The following is an 18,089-nucleotide window of genomic DNA, read 5'->3' as shown; positions in this document are numbered from 1 at the left end:
TCCTTTGATGCCTTTCTTGGCCCCTCCACGTGATCGGAGGAGAAATACAAAAGCACTGGGTGATCAGGCACTTTTAATAGACTCAATGGCAGAGAGAGTTCATTTAGGTGATCACCAAGTAAGGAAAAGAACCTATTCTAAACAGCTAATGCTGCCTAGTTTCATGATTAATGCTGGATTCAAAACTCAAAGAATACGCTAGCAAAGTGATCTCCTCTACTTCCCTCTTTCGTACTCCCAGACCAGTAAAGTCATATAATCTGGTGACAATGTGGGAATAGTCCCAAAATGATTCTACAGCTGAGGAAATTACACAGAAAAAGTAAAAAAATGCAATCCTCTCATTAGATGCCAAAAAGGCATTTGACCATATCAAATGGTCTGCAGTCACTCTGTTTGCCTTTCGAACATGTTTTCTGATGTAGGTCCTGGCAAGCTACTGAGAGGACCGAGAGGCTACCACTCTGGTTGGCCCACATGATCACAAGCAACCAAAGACCTTTCACCCAGATAAAAATGTGAATAGGTCCACAGCTTCCACCTCTTCTTTCTTTTATGCTGAAAGTGACACAGATTAGGAAAACATTCGAAGTACCCAATTAATCTAGATGACAGATTAAATATCTTGTATACCACACACTTAGGAGAGGCCTAGACAGAAGTATCTTACTGGTCCTAGCAAAAGCCCTGTGATGCTCTTACACAATACAGGATGGCAGAAACATGTTGACTTGATTAAGAGATGAGTGTGGTGTCCTAACAACATTATTTTCTCATCTTTTTCTGGTTTTAATCTTGTATGTGGGAGTCTGAAGATTCAATAAAACTAAGTACACCCCTTACCCCCAATTAAGTTGTAACCTATCATGACCCTTCTCACATAACAAAAAAAAATGTTCAAACTAAGAGGTCTGAGTGAGCCTGCTGAACAACACTTGTTGCTGCTGAAAAGAGCACTCCTATGATGAAGCATGCTAACTTGTGTGTGTCAGGAGTCTGCATCCTTTTCTGAACTCTCTCTCCCCCCCTTCCCTTAAGACAAAGACACACAGCCCTTGCAAAGAATAGGAGCTATTGTCCTCCCAAGATGCAAGTCAAAGTCAACAAAGTGAAAATAAAACCATTTGGGATTTACACAGGGAAGTAACAGGAGTGTACTATATCAAGTTTGTGACGCCTCAGGGGTGTGGAATTTATTAAAATATCTACTTGTCCACGGGACAGGTTGCTTCTCAAATCTACTTGTCCTGTAAAAAGATCTACTTGTCCCTTTGGTGCCATGTAGTGTGGCGCCAAATTATAGCAGCAATCTCATTATGTAAGAGCTCTGATAATAGCCTCTCTGATTATGCCAGGGCTACTACCATAGTAGGGCTTGAATACTTGCAGTTTCAATCCCTACTGTAGCAATTTCCTTATTTTTCCACCTTTCTGCAGATCTGCATACTGGGGCTGGAGGAAGCAGAAAGCAATAGTTCCAGGGCTGGAATGCCTTTGAGTCTGCAAACCTACTAACCTGCATGTTTTAAAGATTTTCACCAGCTTCTCTCTAATATTTTCCCATAATAAGAAAGGGTGGACATTTACTCCTGACAATGGCAGGATTAGAACTTCTTCCAGGGTTGGGAAGAAAGTGGCTGGAGGGAAAATGAACTTGCAAATGCTCAATAGATTTTCACATGAGCAAATCTACACATGCGTATTTACCCATGCTAAAATACAGTTCACAAATATTTTATAGGGGTACGACATATACCATGGGTGCACTTTTGTGATTTTCTTTAAGAATTTGGGGCCACATGTAGGTAGGTTCAGATTTGTGACCCGCAAATTGCGAGTCGCAAATCCGAATGTAGGATGGTGTCCCTGACACCATCTGTGATTCGCAAGGGCTTCGCAAATGCACACCTCATGAATAATCATGAGGTGGGTCGCAATTTGCGACCCCCTTGCGAATGGCGGCCTCACAGGGATGGTGGCCTGCTGGAGACAGCAGACCACCATGTCTGTGACTGCTTTTCAATAAAGCAGTTTTTTGTAATGCAGCCCGTTTTCCTTAAAGGAAAACGAGATGCATTACAAAAACGAAAAATGAAACGTTTTCGTTTCCACTGCCTGCTCTGAAAAAATGTTTACAGTGACATTCACAATGGGGAAGGGGTCCCAGGGGGACCCCTTCCCTTTTGTGAAAGTGTTAGCACCCATTTGAAATGGGTGCAAACTGCCATTGGTTTGCGCCCGCATTCGCAAAACAATCCTACGTTGCACTGCGAGTCGCAATTAGGAAGGGAACACCCCTTCCTAATTGCGAGTCGCAAACCCGTTTTGCGATTCGGTAACCAGGTTACCGAATCGCAAAACTGGGTTTGTGCATCGCAATGTGCTTTTAGCACGTCGCAAACAGCGAAAGTCGCTGTTTGCGACATGCAAAAAGCTACCTACATGTGGGTCTTGGTCCCTAATTAGGTCTGGTGTTAACAAAGACATTTTGTTTTTATTAAACTTCTATTTCTCTCTCTTTCGGCTGGCTTTACTGTGAGTGATCGCATTCTTCTCTTCCACAAGGAGCATATTGGCACACAAAGTAGTTTTGTTCAGTGTCAGGAACTACAGTGGCAATCAGTGACGTAACGAAACTGGAGGGTGCCCCTTTGCAAAGAACATGGAGGAGCCCCCTCTCCAGAATCACTCAGGGCAGGTGCTGTGCTGAAGGGGCCCCCTGGAGGGCGGCTGCGGGGCCTTTGTTATGCCACTGGTGGCAACATGTGCTTTTAGAGTTCAAAAACGTTTTGGGGGGTTTTTGCCAGTGTTTTTTACAATGTTGAGGGCCTGGTATCTCCCACAACAATAAAGTGTTACAAAAGCCATGTCAAAACAAGACACGCATTGATGAAGCTAAAAGACTTATAAAAATATGTCAGATCAGTTGGCTTTGTCAGTGTTTGTTTATTTTCATGCTTCCCATAATCGTGTTGAAAATGGTTACACTGATTTTCCATTAGAAATATTTTTGGGAAATACTAGCATGCATCAAAACATTTTACTAAATGACACTTCATTTGCATATAATCGGAGAGCATTCTGGGAGCATTATACTTAGCCTCATAGCCTAAACTTTTCAAACATGTGTATACACGTTTTTTTTTGTTTTTGTACTGGAACCAACGTCAGTAGTGAAGTGTGACCTTAAAACATTTATTTACAGCACTACCCCTAATAGTGAAGGTTTTCAAATAATGAACCATAAATACAAGTTCGAACAGCATTATCTTTTGGAAACACATTACCTCAACTGCAGAGAGTTCCACTCTCTGTAAACAGGCAGCCAAAGGGTTTGTGCTGCAGGGGGTTGGGCCTACTTGTCCCAAGGACAAAGTAAACATAAAAACTTGTTGCCCTTGACCCCAAACAAGATGTCCCGTCGGCGATAGGAATTCCACATCCCTGCGCCTTTTCAAAATGTATGAACAATAACATACATATAAGCCACAGCCATGAGTCTAAACAAATGATGTGTGTGATTAATGTCACAGACCCACGCATTCCCTGCCAGCACTGATAGGGAATATTTGGAAGGTATCATCTGTCAGGATTTAAAATAAAACCACTTAAATTCAGAAGCTGTGGCAGTAGAGGTCGCTTAAAGAACAAATGGAAACGTTATGACCAAATTTCAATTTTACATGGGCGTTTAAACCTGTGACCTCTCTGGATATTTTAATAATGTCATCCACCTCATTAATCATAGTGTTAAATTATTTACTTCTTCTTGGAGATATATGGACTCTGCGTACAGGTTAAATATTTATATAGGGAGGATAGGATAGTCTTTTCTGTTTGTGTGAATTATTTTTCGTAGAGGTTGATAACAATATATGTTTAACAGTGTGTTAGACTTGGGGAGGACGTTCGCCTTTATCTCCTGTTTTGTTGCTGTATCTTTTTGTTGGCCTTAGGACTCTAACACTGATAAGAAGTGGTAAAGTGCTCAAAGTGCATGTGCTTCTCACCTAAAACATGGTAACATTGGTGCATCCACAATTGGCATATTTAATTTACCAGTAAGTAACTTGTAGAGTGGTATACCATATACCCAGGGCCTGAAAATTAAATGCTACTAGTGGCTCTGCGGCACTGATTGTGCCACCCACCTAAGTAGCTCAGTAAACATGTCTCAGGCCTGCCACTGCAGAGCCTGTGTGTGCAGTCTCACTGCCACCTGACTTGGCACCTAAAAACCTCTTGCCAAGCCCAGAACTCCCCTTTCATTACATATATGTTAGCCCTAAGGTAGGCCCTAGGGAGCCCATAAGGTAGGGTATCATGTAAGCAAAAGGCAGGACATGTACCTTTACGTTTTTCATGTTATAGTAATGAAAACTCTTAGTCATTTCTCATTACATCGAAGCCTGCCCCTCTCATAGGCCACCATTAGAAATTCCATATAAAATCTTTAAGCTGCACTGAGGGGGTAATTGTCATTGTATTTATATAGCGCTTACTACCCCCTGATGAGGCGTTGAAGCGCTTTTCAATGAGTAGCACGCTACTCCAGAACCCAAAAGGATTAGTGGTGGATTAGTATGGGGAAATATAAGCATAGTATTAGTACAGGAAAATATGACAATTTGTGCAGAGGACACGCGAGTCTGTTAGTCGGATTGAACAGAATAATGGAGGGACAGAAGAGGGAAGAATCCAGAAGTGTTAATTGTAAGATCATAGTTGTAAGACGAGGTTTTGGATGAGTAAAGGAAAGATGGGGAGGGATGAGTCTGTAGAATGGGACTAGGGAGAACAGAGTAGTGAAATGAGGTTTGAGATGAATCAAAGGAGAGATACATAAGATAGAATTCAGTAGCGTTGTTTGGGGGATCATAGTAGTAAACTGAGGTTTGGGGTGAGCCAAGAGGGATAGAAGAGGGAAGCAGAGATCATAGTAGTAGAATGAGGTTTGGGATGAGTCAGAGTGTAGATAGAGGATAGATTGACAGAGGTGTAGGGTGAGAAAGCAGTGCATTGAAGAGTTATTTTTTCTCTTTTACAGTAGGACTAAAGTTATAAATATATAGATACATGACTACATAGAAATAGAATCTAAGTATAAGAAAGATAATATATTGAGATTTGAAGTTGTATTGTATGAAAATAGGCTTTTAAGTGTTACAGTATTTGAAGGTAATTTGTGTACTTTTTATACTTTATCTTTTCCTCAAACTTTGAATAATGAAATGCTTGTAGATAGTTAATATAATACTTACCTGTTGACAGATGAATAAAACAGCGACTAATAAGCATCTAATCTAACAACTTATATAGAAACTATGCAATGACTTAGGGACAAGTTAAGGACAATATATATATATATATATATATATATATATATATATATACACACATATATATATATATATATACACACACACACACACACATATACACACACACACACACTTAACCAGCTGCTGCTTCATGTTTAATACCACTGGAATGGTGATAAAAATTCCTCTTTACTGGTAAGGTCGGATTTATGATGACTATTTTAGAAACATCACTTTTAGAAAGTGGACATTTCTCTGCTCTCTCTGCCCTGTGTGCCTACAGCCTATCTCCAATGCACATCTGGCTTTGGCTAGGTGACAGCTACCCTTGTGCATTCCCTTCAGACACCCACAACACAGGATAATCAGCCAACATCTGCATTCATCCCCATATTGATGGGTCTTCCTGGGGATGAGGATGGGGAGGGCTCTCACTTAACATTTCAAAAGGTAATGACGAGTCCACACAAAGGGTCTGATTACCTCCCACTGGCAGTCTGGAGCAGAGACTGACCTGAACGGGGGGACCTGTGCCCTTCACAAGAACTCTTTTGTAGTCACCCCCACATCCAAGGAGTGTCAGTATAAGTACTGGGCCTGTTGACCCACTCAGATAGTACACTGATGGACTAGGAAGAAACTCTGCTGGAGTAAAGGCTGCTGTGCCAGAAGGTTTGCCACTTTACTGTAGCAGACTGTTCCCAGGGACTGCTGCCCTGATTACCTCTGCCCTGCAAATGGGAACCAAAGATACTCATTAGATTGACTCCAACAACTTGTTCCTACTCATCACCTGTTTAGGACCGCAACAACCTTGTAAGCAACAACCTTGCTAGCTTGCCTCCCTGTTCACCCCGAGGTCCTGCGTACGACCACAACCTCGTTATTTGCTTTTTGGTCAGGCACCCAGATCCCACAGGCCGTTCTTCAAGACAACAGCTCCATGTTATGGGAGCGCGTTGGAGTGCCAGCAGGTGCGGGTGAGGAGGAAGTGCACCGCTTCACTTCCCAACCTTAGTCCGTTCCGCCATCCTGCACTCAGCCCGAAAGGGAGATTCACTGCCAGAGAAATCTACACTCCGCTTCACTTTCCTTTTATACTCCTCAATGAGCAGCTCTGCCCGAGGGAAACTGTGCGGGTGCTCAGAATAATGCCCCTGCTGGCCCACTCACCGGTACAGGCGAAGAGCAGAACTCATCGACGCAGGCCTCGTGTCTGCGACCAGCCAGCACCACTTGTGGTGTGCCCCCAGCCCGCCTTCCTCCACAGAGCTGTGAAGCAGCGCAACTCACTGGACTGCAGCTGCACTTTTTCCACAAATGTACTATGACTATGTGGTGTCGGATGCTGTAGGAAAGTACCCTCTTTCTTGGCATGGTTACCCCCATTTTCTGCTTGTTGTCAGTGTGTTTGACTGTGTTTACTGGAATCCTGCTAACCAGGACCCCAGTGATTATGCTCTCTCCTTTCTAACTTGGTAACTTGTACCATTTTTACCCCACATTTGGCATACTGGTGCCCCCATGTAAGTATCTATTATATGGTACCCAGCAAATTGGGGTGCCAGGGGATCCCCATGGGCTGCAGCATGTATTATGCCACCCATGGGGAGCCCATGCAAAGTGTTCTGCAGGCCTGCCATTGCAGCCTGCGTGAAAGGGTGGGGGCACCCTCTTTCACTATAGGTCACTGCACCAGGACATCCATAGGCCGGCCCTCCTAGCCCAGAGGACAGGGTGCAAGTACCTGTGTGTGAGGGCACCACTTCAGTAGCAGAGGTGCCCCCACAAACTCCAGTTTCATTTTCATGGACTTCATGCGTGCTGGAACACCATTTTATATGTGTACTGGACATAGGTCACTACCTATGTCCAACTATATAATGGTTACTCCAAATCTAGGCATGTTTGGTATCAAACATGTCAGAATCATACCCCAATACTGTTGCCAGTATTGGAAGTATGATTCCATGCAATCTGGGGGGGTCCTTGGAGGACCCCCTGCATTGCTCCTGCCAGCCTTCTGGGATTTTCCAGGCAGCCCAAGCTGCTGCCACCCCTCAGACAGGTTTCTGCCCTCCTGCTGCTTGAACAGCTCAAGCCCAGGAAGGCAGAACAAAGAATTGCCTTTGGGAGAGAGGGGGATAACACCCTATCCCTCTGGAAATATGTGTTACATGGCTTAGGAGGGATAGCCTCCCCAAGCCACTGGTATGTTTTGTAGGGCACGTTTGGTGCCCTATGTGCATAAACCAGTTTACACCGGGACAGGTACCTCCAGTCCCTGCTCTGGAGTGAAACTGGACAACGGAAAGGGGAGTGACCACTCCCCTATGCATCACTACCCCAGGGATGGTACCCAAAGCTCCTCCAGAGGGTCCCTGGGTTATGCAACCTTGAATCCAAGGTTGTCAGGGACTTCTGGGAGCATCTGAGTGGCCAGGCCAGGTAGGTGACATCAGAGCCCCCTCCTGATAGGTGGCCACCTAGCTAGGTGACCAACCCCCGTGCCCCCTTTCAGGACTATTTAGGGTCCCTCTCTTGGGTGGGTCCTTAGATTCGGCTTGCAAGATTCCAGCAGGACTCCTCTGTAACCTCTACTTCGACTTCTAGCCACTGGAACTGCGACTGGACCCTCCAGGAACCGACAATCTGCATCCACAACAAAGACTCTGCTTGCAACATTGTTTCCACAGCTCCTTCCAGCTTTGCAACATTTCCCCGGCTGTGCATCCTATGGGGCATAAAGGCTTCAGCCTGCACAAGAAGGAAGAAGGAATCTCCCTTGGAGTGAAGGAGTCACTCCCCTGCATCAGGAGGCACCAACTGCAACGACGACCGGCTGCGTGGATCCCCTCTCATCCTAAGCTGCATGGATTCTGCATCATGGGTGGTGGTCTGGAGTAGTCCTCTTGGTCCTCTCTGCCAGCTGTCCAACTTGGGTGGAGGTAAGCCCTTCCCACGCAGAACAGAACCCCTGTGCACCACGTCTCTTGCAGCTGCCACGGCTTGTTTGCATCTCCTCCAACAAATCTTCAGGCTCGGTGTAGCCCCAGCCCTCATTTCTGCGATGCACAGGCCTCAGTGTGCTTCTCCTGCAGCGTGGGACCCTTCTCCAGTTGTGCTGCATGGGCTCCTCTGTGACTCCTGGTTCCTCGTCCAGTGGGTCACCTGTGGGGGATGCCTCTTCTTCTCTGGACTCTCTGCCTTGCTGAGGGTCCCCCTAGGATTCCCTCCGTGGGTTGAGTCCTCCTGAGCCTTGCTGGTCCCCGGCAGCTCCACTTTTGCTTCACCGCGACTCCTGCCTTTGCCAAGGCTTGTTGGTGGCATTTCCATGCCACTGACCAACTGCAATCATCCATCCGGCATGGAACATCGACTGCATCCTCCAGGAACACTTCACCTGCTCCAGGGCTGCATTCCTGACCGTCTTCGTCCTACTGTCAACCAACTCCTGCATCCACTGCTGGGTGGGTAGTAGCTCCTACTGGACTCTTCTGTGACTTCTGGACTTGGTCCTCTTCTTTCACAGGTCTTCCTCTTCAGGAATCCACTGCTGGTTTCTTGCATTCTTGTCTGGGTGTTGCATTTTCTTCATTTCCTTCCTTCTGGGTAGTTTGGGGAAAATCTAGTAATATACTCCTGGTCGCTAGGGGGGCACTGTGGTACTTACCTTTGGGGTTTCCTAGTACCCCAGCTCCCCTCTACACATTCCACTTACCTAGGTGGGGGTCCTGTGTTCGCATTCATTTATTTAGTATATGGTTTGGGTTCTCCCTAGGGTCACTATTGCCTATTTGCACTGTTTTCTATCACTTTCTAAGCCTATGTCCAATAACTTGTGTACATATATATTATGCCTACTTACCTCCTATTGGAGGATTGCCTATTTAATGCTTCTGTACTGTGTTACTGTAACAAAGACCCTTTGTTTTTGTAACACTGGGTGTTTTCTTTCAAGTTTGTAAGTGCTGTGTGACTACAGTGGTATTACATGAGCTTTGCATGTCTCCTAGATAAGCCTTGGCTGCTCATCCACAGCTACCTCTAGAGAGCCTGGTTTCTAGACACTGCCTACTCTACACTGATAGGGGATACCTGGACCTGGTATAAGATGTAAGCACCTTAGGCACCCACCACACACCAGGCCAGCTTCCTACAACCACTGACCCCCCCCATGCCACTGCGGGCAGCTGAGGGGATTACTTGGTAACACCCCGGTCTCCAAGACCACAGAAGGACACTCCGAGTCCCGATTCGAACTCTGTGGTTGTGTTGTTCTTGCCTAGCAGAATTACTGTAAAGGCTCAAAAAGAAGCATAAATGATTTAAGCACTGCTCTTACAGTTAGTCCTTGTAAAATGTATATCGCTTGACCTATTGATTGGATATTCATTGTTTTTAACACAGATAAATATTACCTATTTGTCTAAACCTGTGTGGAGTCTTTGTGTGGTGTCTTAACTGGGTAACTGTAATTTGGGTGTTGCACAAATACTTTACACATTGTCTCAAGTTAAGTGACTAATATACAGGTAGCCACAGAGATCCCATTCGGTCCATGAAATCCTGTGATCCACTTTTAGGCACAGGATAGGCTGAAATGTTGGCACTACTAAAAATGACTGGGTCACAATACCCACATTAATCCTTCTTATTTTAATCATACCCTTTGTACCCACGATTAAAGGAATTCCCTTCATGTTTTTTTTAAATATAACATGGCTGTCTAGACTATCCAGGGTTTCTTATTAAGACGTCAATCTTACTGAGGTTGAGTCCACCCTGATAGTATCATCTTATCCAGATTAAATGAGGTTGCATATGATGAACCATGTCACAGAAGTGACTGGGGTTTCTTCATCTGATCTATACTGTATAGTTCAGTCGATCAATTTGCTGAAAGATTACAACAGCTTACTTTTCAGCACCATTGCATCTTTCTGTTGTCTGATGTTATAGTGTCGGATGGTGTGCAATCATTTTGAACCTCTAACTCTCCCTAAGTGATATAGTAACTAAGAGGTTAAACTAATTATTTATCTTCATAGTTATCTTTCCATCTAATTCAAAATCTTTATAAGACTCGCCTAATATACTAAACATGACAGTTTGTTAGTTTTAAAATCTGCCCCTCAAACTATGTAAAAACAACTTAACTTAGTTTAAATTAAAGAACTACACTATTGCTTTCTCAATTTCCACTCCAATGGCCCATCATTTTTTTCTTACAATACCTTCCATTCTAAGTAGTTCAAAATATTACCACTAAAGAGGTGAGAGTTGTACATTCCGAAAGCCCCTCAACCATGCACCAGTTTCTATACAGCCTTCCTCTTACTAACATCTTAATTCATTCACCTGTTGGAAGGTCTGGTGGTGTAAACACTTTGGAGCCTTAAAACATTGCAAACACTTTCTCTCCGAAAAAATAGTCTCTCTCTCTCTCTACTTGACGAGGAGACCCATTGTATTGCTAAACCATAAACAGCACTGGTTTTTAATACTTTTTCATTTTTTTTAAATGCTTTACGAGTGAAATGAAGTTGGAACAATTCATTTCTATTTAGGTTATGCTGTGGAATTAATTTACAACAGATTGTAAAACAAGGGAACAATAAAAATATTTTCAACGGGATAAACACTGAGCTCTCTGCACTAAAAACAAAAGAAAGATACTCAGTCATTAATGATGTTATCGCGACGATTGGCAATGTAACCAGAAATCTAGGGTCCTTAACCTTACAAAGACGTCAACACAGTGAGAAGTACCTTAGGGATCCCGATGGCGTGTCAAAAGACAGAAATTATATGGATTTAAAGCAATGTCACCTGGCTGGCATACAGATTTAATGACTGGCTGGAAGAGAAGAACATGTTATCCAACCTGCAACTAGGCGCCCGGTCCCAGACACATATGGTAGGCCAGGACTTTCTGTTAACACCACAAAGGGGTTTGTATGGCTTAAAGAAAATCTGAACTTCACATTCATGGACCTCAAGACTCCCAGCAATACAGGTAAAACAGATGAAATGGATTTATTACGTTGAAAGATAAGGAAATGGAGAAAGTTCAACAGAGGTGTAACATTAACTCTCTCTCTCAACAAAACGGTGCTATTCATATTTAGCAACAGAGGCACGATACTGAAGATTTAAACTTTCAACTAGTGTGGTGCCAAGGTTGCATCCTTGTTCCCTAGTAGCCTGTCTATATAAATTATTTGGATTATTTTTTTTATTTCCAAACAGCAAATATGGGGAATACAAATAACAATCCTATGCTTTCGGGGGAAAGTGTAATTTTAAAACAAATGCCCCCACAACACACAGCAGCGACTGAAGGACATAATTTTAAATACTGTCAAGACAAGTAATGCTCTTCGTTCATATGGAGCAATTGGTTGAAAAAAGGTTTTGTGCATCTTATAAGGGCACATTACTTTATGGGCTCATATAGTCAAACTTATCTTAGTCATTTGTTTAATTATTAAGTTTATAAATGGTTCATACAACTCATATACATATGTAGAGTTCCTTCTATATATTACAATAAACATATTAATTACGATCACAAATCTAATATCAGGTTTATCCATTGCTACATTTACAACGTCTAGAATAGAATGAACGTAACCACAACGCATAAATTCAATACATAAATCCATTATAGTACAACCTTCACAATCAGCCATCTATTTAATCTACCATGGCAATCTCAAAAATAGGTATCCGCAGACAACGGGCATCAAATATAGTATACAGATAATGCCTTTATCACAACTGCAATATTCTTTAAATAATGGTTCCCCCGCAGCCATAAATTGATCCAAGGCTTAGCTTACATATCTAGTTATGGCAAAATAATTATTTTATTTATCCATTTTAGATAATGACAAACCACATTGCATTCCAAGGGCTAAGTTCTAGCCCTGTTCTCTTGTAAATGCAGTATGATGAAATATGCCTACTCTGCCAAAGGAAGGCGCAGTTTTATAATGTGCATTACACAGATTTAAACCCTTATCTAGCGACAGCAGCCCGGTGGCTCAGCACCTGATATACAGGACTGTTACCTTCACCGAGCTGTGGATTCATGTTTCCAAATAGGTCCACAATCTTTTACAGAGGGTTTGTAAATCAGTGAAAATGTCAGCGGCTCTAGAAAGTGATACAACACCTGACAAGTTTGTAGTTTAAATTTGGATTTCATACATTCTCTCTTTGTAAAAATATTCTTAAAATTTAAGTGTTCCAAAATATAATACAGCTGACCAAAACATCCCTAAAAAATAACAAAAAAATACATTTTGGTGTTTTTAATTACAAGATAATGCAATGTCCTAGGGCTTCAACTCAGCAAACCACAACTACCAGTCCCAGAACGCTCACCACCAGGCCCCAAAGTGGCTTAAGCTAATGTTCTAGCTATACTGCTTCATAAGGTATATATACTGAAAGTTCAAATAAGGCCTTCATATGGGTCCCTGGTGCCTATCAAAGTTATATCATTCCAAGAGCCATGACACAACACATGCCATTTTGGAAAAGACACTGGTTATGCATGCCTTTTAAAAGCTAGAATTGAGTGGTCACAATATATCTCCGATTGAATCATGCTAAACCTCCTGCCAGTCTTCTTCAAACATGGGTTCCCATGAGAGTTTGTTACCCAGGGTGTCTAAAAATTAATACATGGATGCAACCACCAAGTATAAAAACCACCTGTTGCTCATGGACCTTCCTTGACCAAAACACGTGATCCTGGCGTTGGCCAGGTTATTTGAACGATTGTTAGGTGTATGCGACAAGCTTTTTAAATCCCCTCCACAGCCATACTGAAGTCACATTTAATAAAACCAGCAAATCGGAAAAATGCAGAAAAGGAAGGTATGCCTCCCAAATTAGGTTCAGGTCTCCCACTATTTCCATAGAGATTAGAAACGAAGGGAATGTCACACATCCGTGCCACACCTGACACATTTCTGAGTCCAGTCTACTTTATGCAAGCCCACTCTTCAGTCTTCAAGTCAGCAATAAGATGCACAATATAGTGGAACATTCCATCTGTGGGCACGTTTGGCAATGCAAGGGCCACTCGACATGTTTCACTGTCAAAAGCCCAATGCAGAAGTCTATGGGCACCTTGAAAGTAATACCACGACTCTCAATCCAGTTTATCAAAAAAGTGAAGTATTTCTGAATAGCCCAATAAGCATTAACTTACTAGGCAGTCACCATTACTATTTTTGTAAGGACTTAATTATTATGGGTCCCTTTCCATAGAGGTGGAACATTTCCTGTCTTTATATTTGTGCAGAAAACAACCGCCAATGTATAAGGCCATCAAGTGAGCAATTAATGGCTAAAATGTTCAAATCAGGTGGTATATACGGGTTTTATTGGGCATATTCTGTTTGGAGAACCATTCCGTGAAGAGCTTTAAAAGACAATGATACATTTCCCCACTCAAAGTTCCCGCTAAAAGTTTTCTAAAATGTTTATCATTTCCATCGTTAACAGTGATTTGATAACTGTACTTCTGAGACCGTTTTTGTCATGGAGATCAACTTGCTAAAGTTTTCTGAAGGTCAATAAGCAGGTGTGCCTTCCTTTGAAGATGATGGCATATTCTGTTAGAGGGCTGCCAACAGCCTTCGAATTCAACCCACTAGACAGAGCTGTCCAGGGTGCCAACATATGGGAAAGTTAGAAGGCCAATTACGCATAAGCTGCACAGAATAAAGTGTTAAGAAATATTCACTCCAATAAATACTATGGTCTCACAGATACCCTCAAATTAAGACCTGTAGTACAGTCCTTCCTACTCAATGTAACTTATACAGGAAATCTAATAATAAATACACTATGTAAACCTTGCAAAACAAGGATCACGGCCGAACTGATGAGATGAGAATTTCTCCCTCAAGGCCTCGCAGCCATTTCACTTTAAGAACATTTAAATGTAGGTATGTTGTACCTTTTGCTAGCCTTAGGTCTTGAATTGCATGAAATGTGTGTTTATGACACAAATTCAGAGTCAGTGAATAACTATTGGTGAGATGTGATGTGAGCGTAATTGTATCCCTCCATCCACGATTTCCTAAAATTATGATAAGGGCATCAAGATGCAAACTTTGCAGATAGATGAAGAGACATTTGCATTATAAAGAGGCAGATGAGAGGTGCATTGGGGCACAGGAAGGTGCAGGACATGGCACCTATAATTCAGCAAACAGAAAGATACAGGTAGATGACAGAAAGTCAGATTTACAGGGGTTGAGGTGCCAGTATATAACAGTTCAAGCTGCAGACTTCGCACATTGGCGTAAGGAGCGGGTGCCGATGCAGGTGCAGTGACTAAAATGTGAAATGTCTGATTTATGCAGGACAAGGTGGGAGCAGCTGCATGCACTGTTGCACGGGCAGGTGCAGTGACTAAACGGCAGATTTACACAGAAGGTGCCAACATACGAGAGAAACTTCATGCATATAGGAGCATGCACTGGTGCACAAGCAGGAGCAGTGACTGAACGGTGAAGTGCCAGATTTTCTCTGGATTAGGTATCAGTATACGAGACCATCTGAATGCACACAGTAAAATGCAGCAGTGCACATGCATGGCTAGGCATGCATTGGTGCAGGACCACGGCTGGGCATGCACTGGCGCGCAGACATGGACGGGCGTGCACTGGTGCGCAGACAAGGCTGGGTGTGCACTGGTGCACAGGCATGGGAAGGCACGCAATGGTGCACAGGCATGGACGGGTTTACACCGATGCCCAGACAAGGATGGGCATCCACTGGTGCGCAGGCATGGCATGCAAATGGTACACATGCATGAGGGCACACAATGGTGCACAGGCATGGACGGGCGTGCACTGGTGCGCAGACAAGGCTGGGTGTGCACTGGTGCACAGGCATGGGAAGGCATGCAATGGTGCACAGGCATGGACGGGTTTACACCGATGCCCAGACAAGGATGGGCATGCACTGGTGCGCAGGCATGGCATGCAAATGGTACACATGCATGAGGGCACACAATGGTGCACAGGCATGGCTGGGTATGCACCGGTGGGTAGGCATGCACTTGTGGACTGGCATGCACTGGTGCACAGGCATGGGTGGGCACAGAAAGAGCTGCAGCAGCTGTCAATGCAGGCTCCGATCGCGTTGTCAACATACACGTTGCAGCCAGGCGGCAGGTACTGCCGGGCCCCTGCAAGTAAGACGGCACGCAGGTGTTCCATCACCTCACCCCCGTGTCACCACGGACCCCCTCCTCCCTCCCGTGCGGCGCACTCACCTTCGCGGGGCCGCTCCGCCCGTACAGCAGGCGGCACTTGCTCTTGCAAGGGCCTGTGTCACCCAACTCGTCGTCCAGCGGGTCGGCTGTGGCCCCCGGGGGGTGGGCGGCAGCGGCGAGGGCCGCCAGAGAGGTCACCGTGACCCAGAGGAGCAGCAGCGGCTCGCGGCGGCGCGCGGCTCCGGCCATCCCAGCTCACGCGCCTTCCCTGCCACCCACAGCCCGCTGACAGACAGCCGCGCGAGCCGAGCGTCACCCGCTCAGTGACGTCGCCGGCGGCCGGTTAGACCGCAGAGGACTCTGGGAGGAGGCGGCGTATAAAAGGCCATTGGGGCCGATGGCGCTGACTGACTTTCTTCGCAGTTGGTCTTGAGTGACTTGTGTGTTGATGCTTTACGCACCACAGAGGAATTATTGGTGCCTAACAAGATTCAGACATTTTGGCTTTTAGTCGAGTTATCCTAGAAGTGTTTATGGCAGCCTCTGAACACACATTTAGGTAGGTGTTCTCTCAAAGATACGTATTCTTTTACTTTAAGGTAGTGCTTTACATTGACATATTAAGGCACAGGTACTTCCTAATTAGCACGTCTGCTTGCTCCTGATGAAGCCGGTCCACCCCATTACATGTATTGCAGTATGTAGTATTTTACCACTTTATCTCTGGTATTTCTTTGTATACTTTCATGTTTATTACTATACGCTTGTCTTGTATTCTATATTCCGTATAGGAGTATGGAATATTTCGGAGATCTCTTGGTTTCACACACAGACGGTTGACCCTCGAAGTGGAGGTTATCAGTTCTCTCCTCTCAACTTTGTCTTGGGTTTATGTATTGGAATACATTTCCTTCCCTCAATCAACTTTTTTGTCTACTCCTTTGTCACTCTCACCTAATTTGGTACCAGGAGTGGGGTGAACAAAGCTGACTCAAGCTGACAGATTTGTTTTCTTTGCTCAACCCACAGACAGCACTTGACAACATTTATATACTCCGCTGTGCTTCAGGTGAGAGTACCGGCATGTGGACATGAGTGGATACTTGGAGCGGTGCTGATTTGCAGAAGCGGCACAGTAAGGAATATAATTTTTCTTCACCTGGCTTTACGCATGAGCACCATTGTACCTGTGGAAATTGTGGGCCCTGTCATATCGCTCAACACACGAGTCTGTTCCACGAGCACTTTACTGTTCACCGGCGCCAGTCTTCCTCGGTCATATCACATAGTGCATCAAACTGCAAAACGTGTACGTAACACGCTGGCAACCATTTTGCCGTCATATCACTTAGGAATTTGATGGCTGCGACGTGTGTATGTCGCACACCATGCAAACATCTTGTGGTCGTCACTCTTTTAAGCAATTTTAGGATTTGAAAATTACAGTGTTTTATATTACTTGTTTGGTGGCCACCTTGTGGTGATCTTCACTGCCAGTTACAGTCAGGTAATTGTTCCTCCCCATTTACAGCTGCCTGTACTGACATTTGTGAATCTCTTGCAGAACTGGTATGTACTATAAGCCTTAGTCAAAGGTGTTCTTTTTTTAAGCCTTTTTGACTAGTGCATATTGTGTTTGGAGGATTTTCTTTGTTTTCTTTGTTGTATTTTTTTAAATCTCCTGAATATCATTACAACTATATCGACAATGGCCTCCAGCAGTGATGTGGTACAACTTCCTCCATTTTTACAAAATCCAGTAAAACTAGATATTAAGTGGAGACCCTGGGTTTGCATTTTAGAGAATTATAATGTTGCTATCAATGCCACTGCATATCATTCTAATCGCAGAGTTGCATTTCTCTTTAACCATTTGGGAATTGCAGGTCAAAGAGTTTTTGATAACTTACCATACCTGCACCAAGTGATGAAGACACACAGTGGCCTGTGTATGAAGAGGCTAAAGAGAGATTATGGACGCAATATTGTGATGACAGAAGTGTCCTGCTTGAATGGCATCATTTCTTTGAGCGCAGGCAAGGCAGTGATGAGTTGGTGGAAGAGTTCATTGCTGCATTGCAAGTTCTTGCATCATCTTGTAAATTTGAGAATTGTATTAACATTTACATCAGGCACAGTTTGTATTTGTTTGTCCAAGAAAATTCAAATAAGGTAATTATCATGCAGAAATCCCTCACTATCACAGGTTAATAATGTTGCTAAAAGTATTGAACGATCTATTGTCTCATCATAAGTATTGTCTGGTAATGAAGGTTTATCCCCCATTCCATGCATATCCGATGGGAGTGCAGTTTGTGTAATAAACACAAAAAATATGAAAAGGGGACAATTAATGTGCTTCCATTGTGGTTCACGTTCTCATGGTAGTAATTACCCTACCTGTCCAGCTCTAAAAACATTTAGTAGCTGAAAAGAAAATGCACATTTTCAAGATAAGTGCAGGGGAGTTCGGAATAATATCAAAATAAGTAATGTGGAAATTAATGATGCAAATGTTCGTG

At 43.8% G+C, this 18,089-nt stretch overlaps 1 protein-coding gene across 1 annotated transcript in view; it reads right to left on the bottom strand.

Annotated features, from left to right (window-relative positions):
• The window catches only part of TMEM59L (transmembrane protein 59 like), a 60,274-nt gene extending 44,267 nt beyond the window's left edge, over positions 1–16,007 (bottom strand). Inside the window, exon 1 of the mRNA XM_069216385.1 lies at positions 15,628–16,007. Coding sequence (XP_069072486.1) covers positions 15,628–15,816 — 189 coding nt within the window. The 5' untranslated portion in view covers positions 15,817–16,007. The remainder of the gene's footprint in view (positions 1–15,627) is intronic.
• Between the last annotated feature and the right edge of the window lie 2,082 nt (positions 16,008–18,089).

The sequence above is a fragment of the Pleurodeles waltl genome, chromosome 12, assembly GCF_031143425.1.
Source record: "Pleurodeles waltl isolate 20211129_DDA chromosome 12, aPleWal1.hap1.20221129, whole genome shotgun sequence".
NCBI classification, from domain to species: domain Eukaryota; kingdom Metazoa; phylum Chordata; class Amphibia; order Caudata; family Salamandridae; genus Pleurodeles; species Pleurodeles waltl.
Note: the sequence above shows the minus strand (reverse complement) of the source record. Positions and strands in the feature narration are given on the sequence as shown.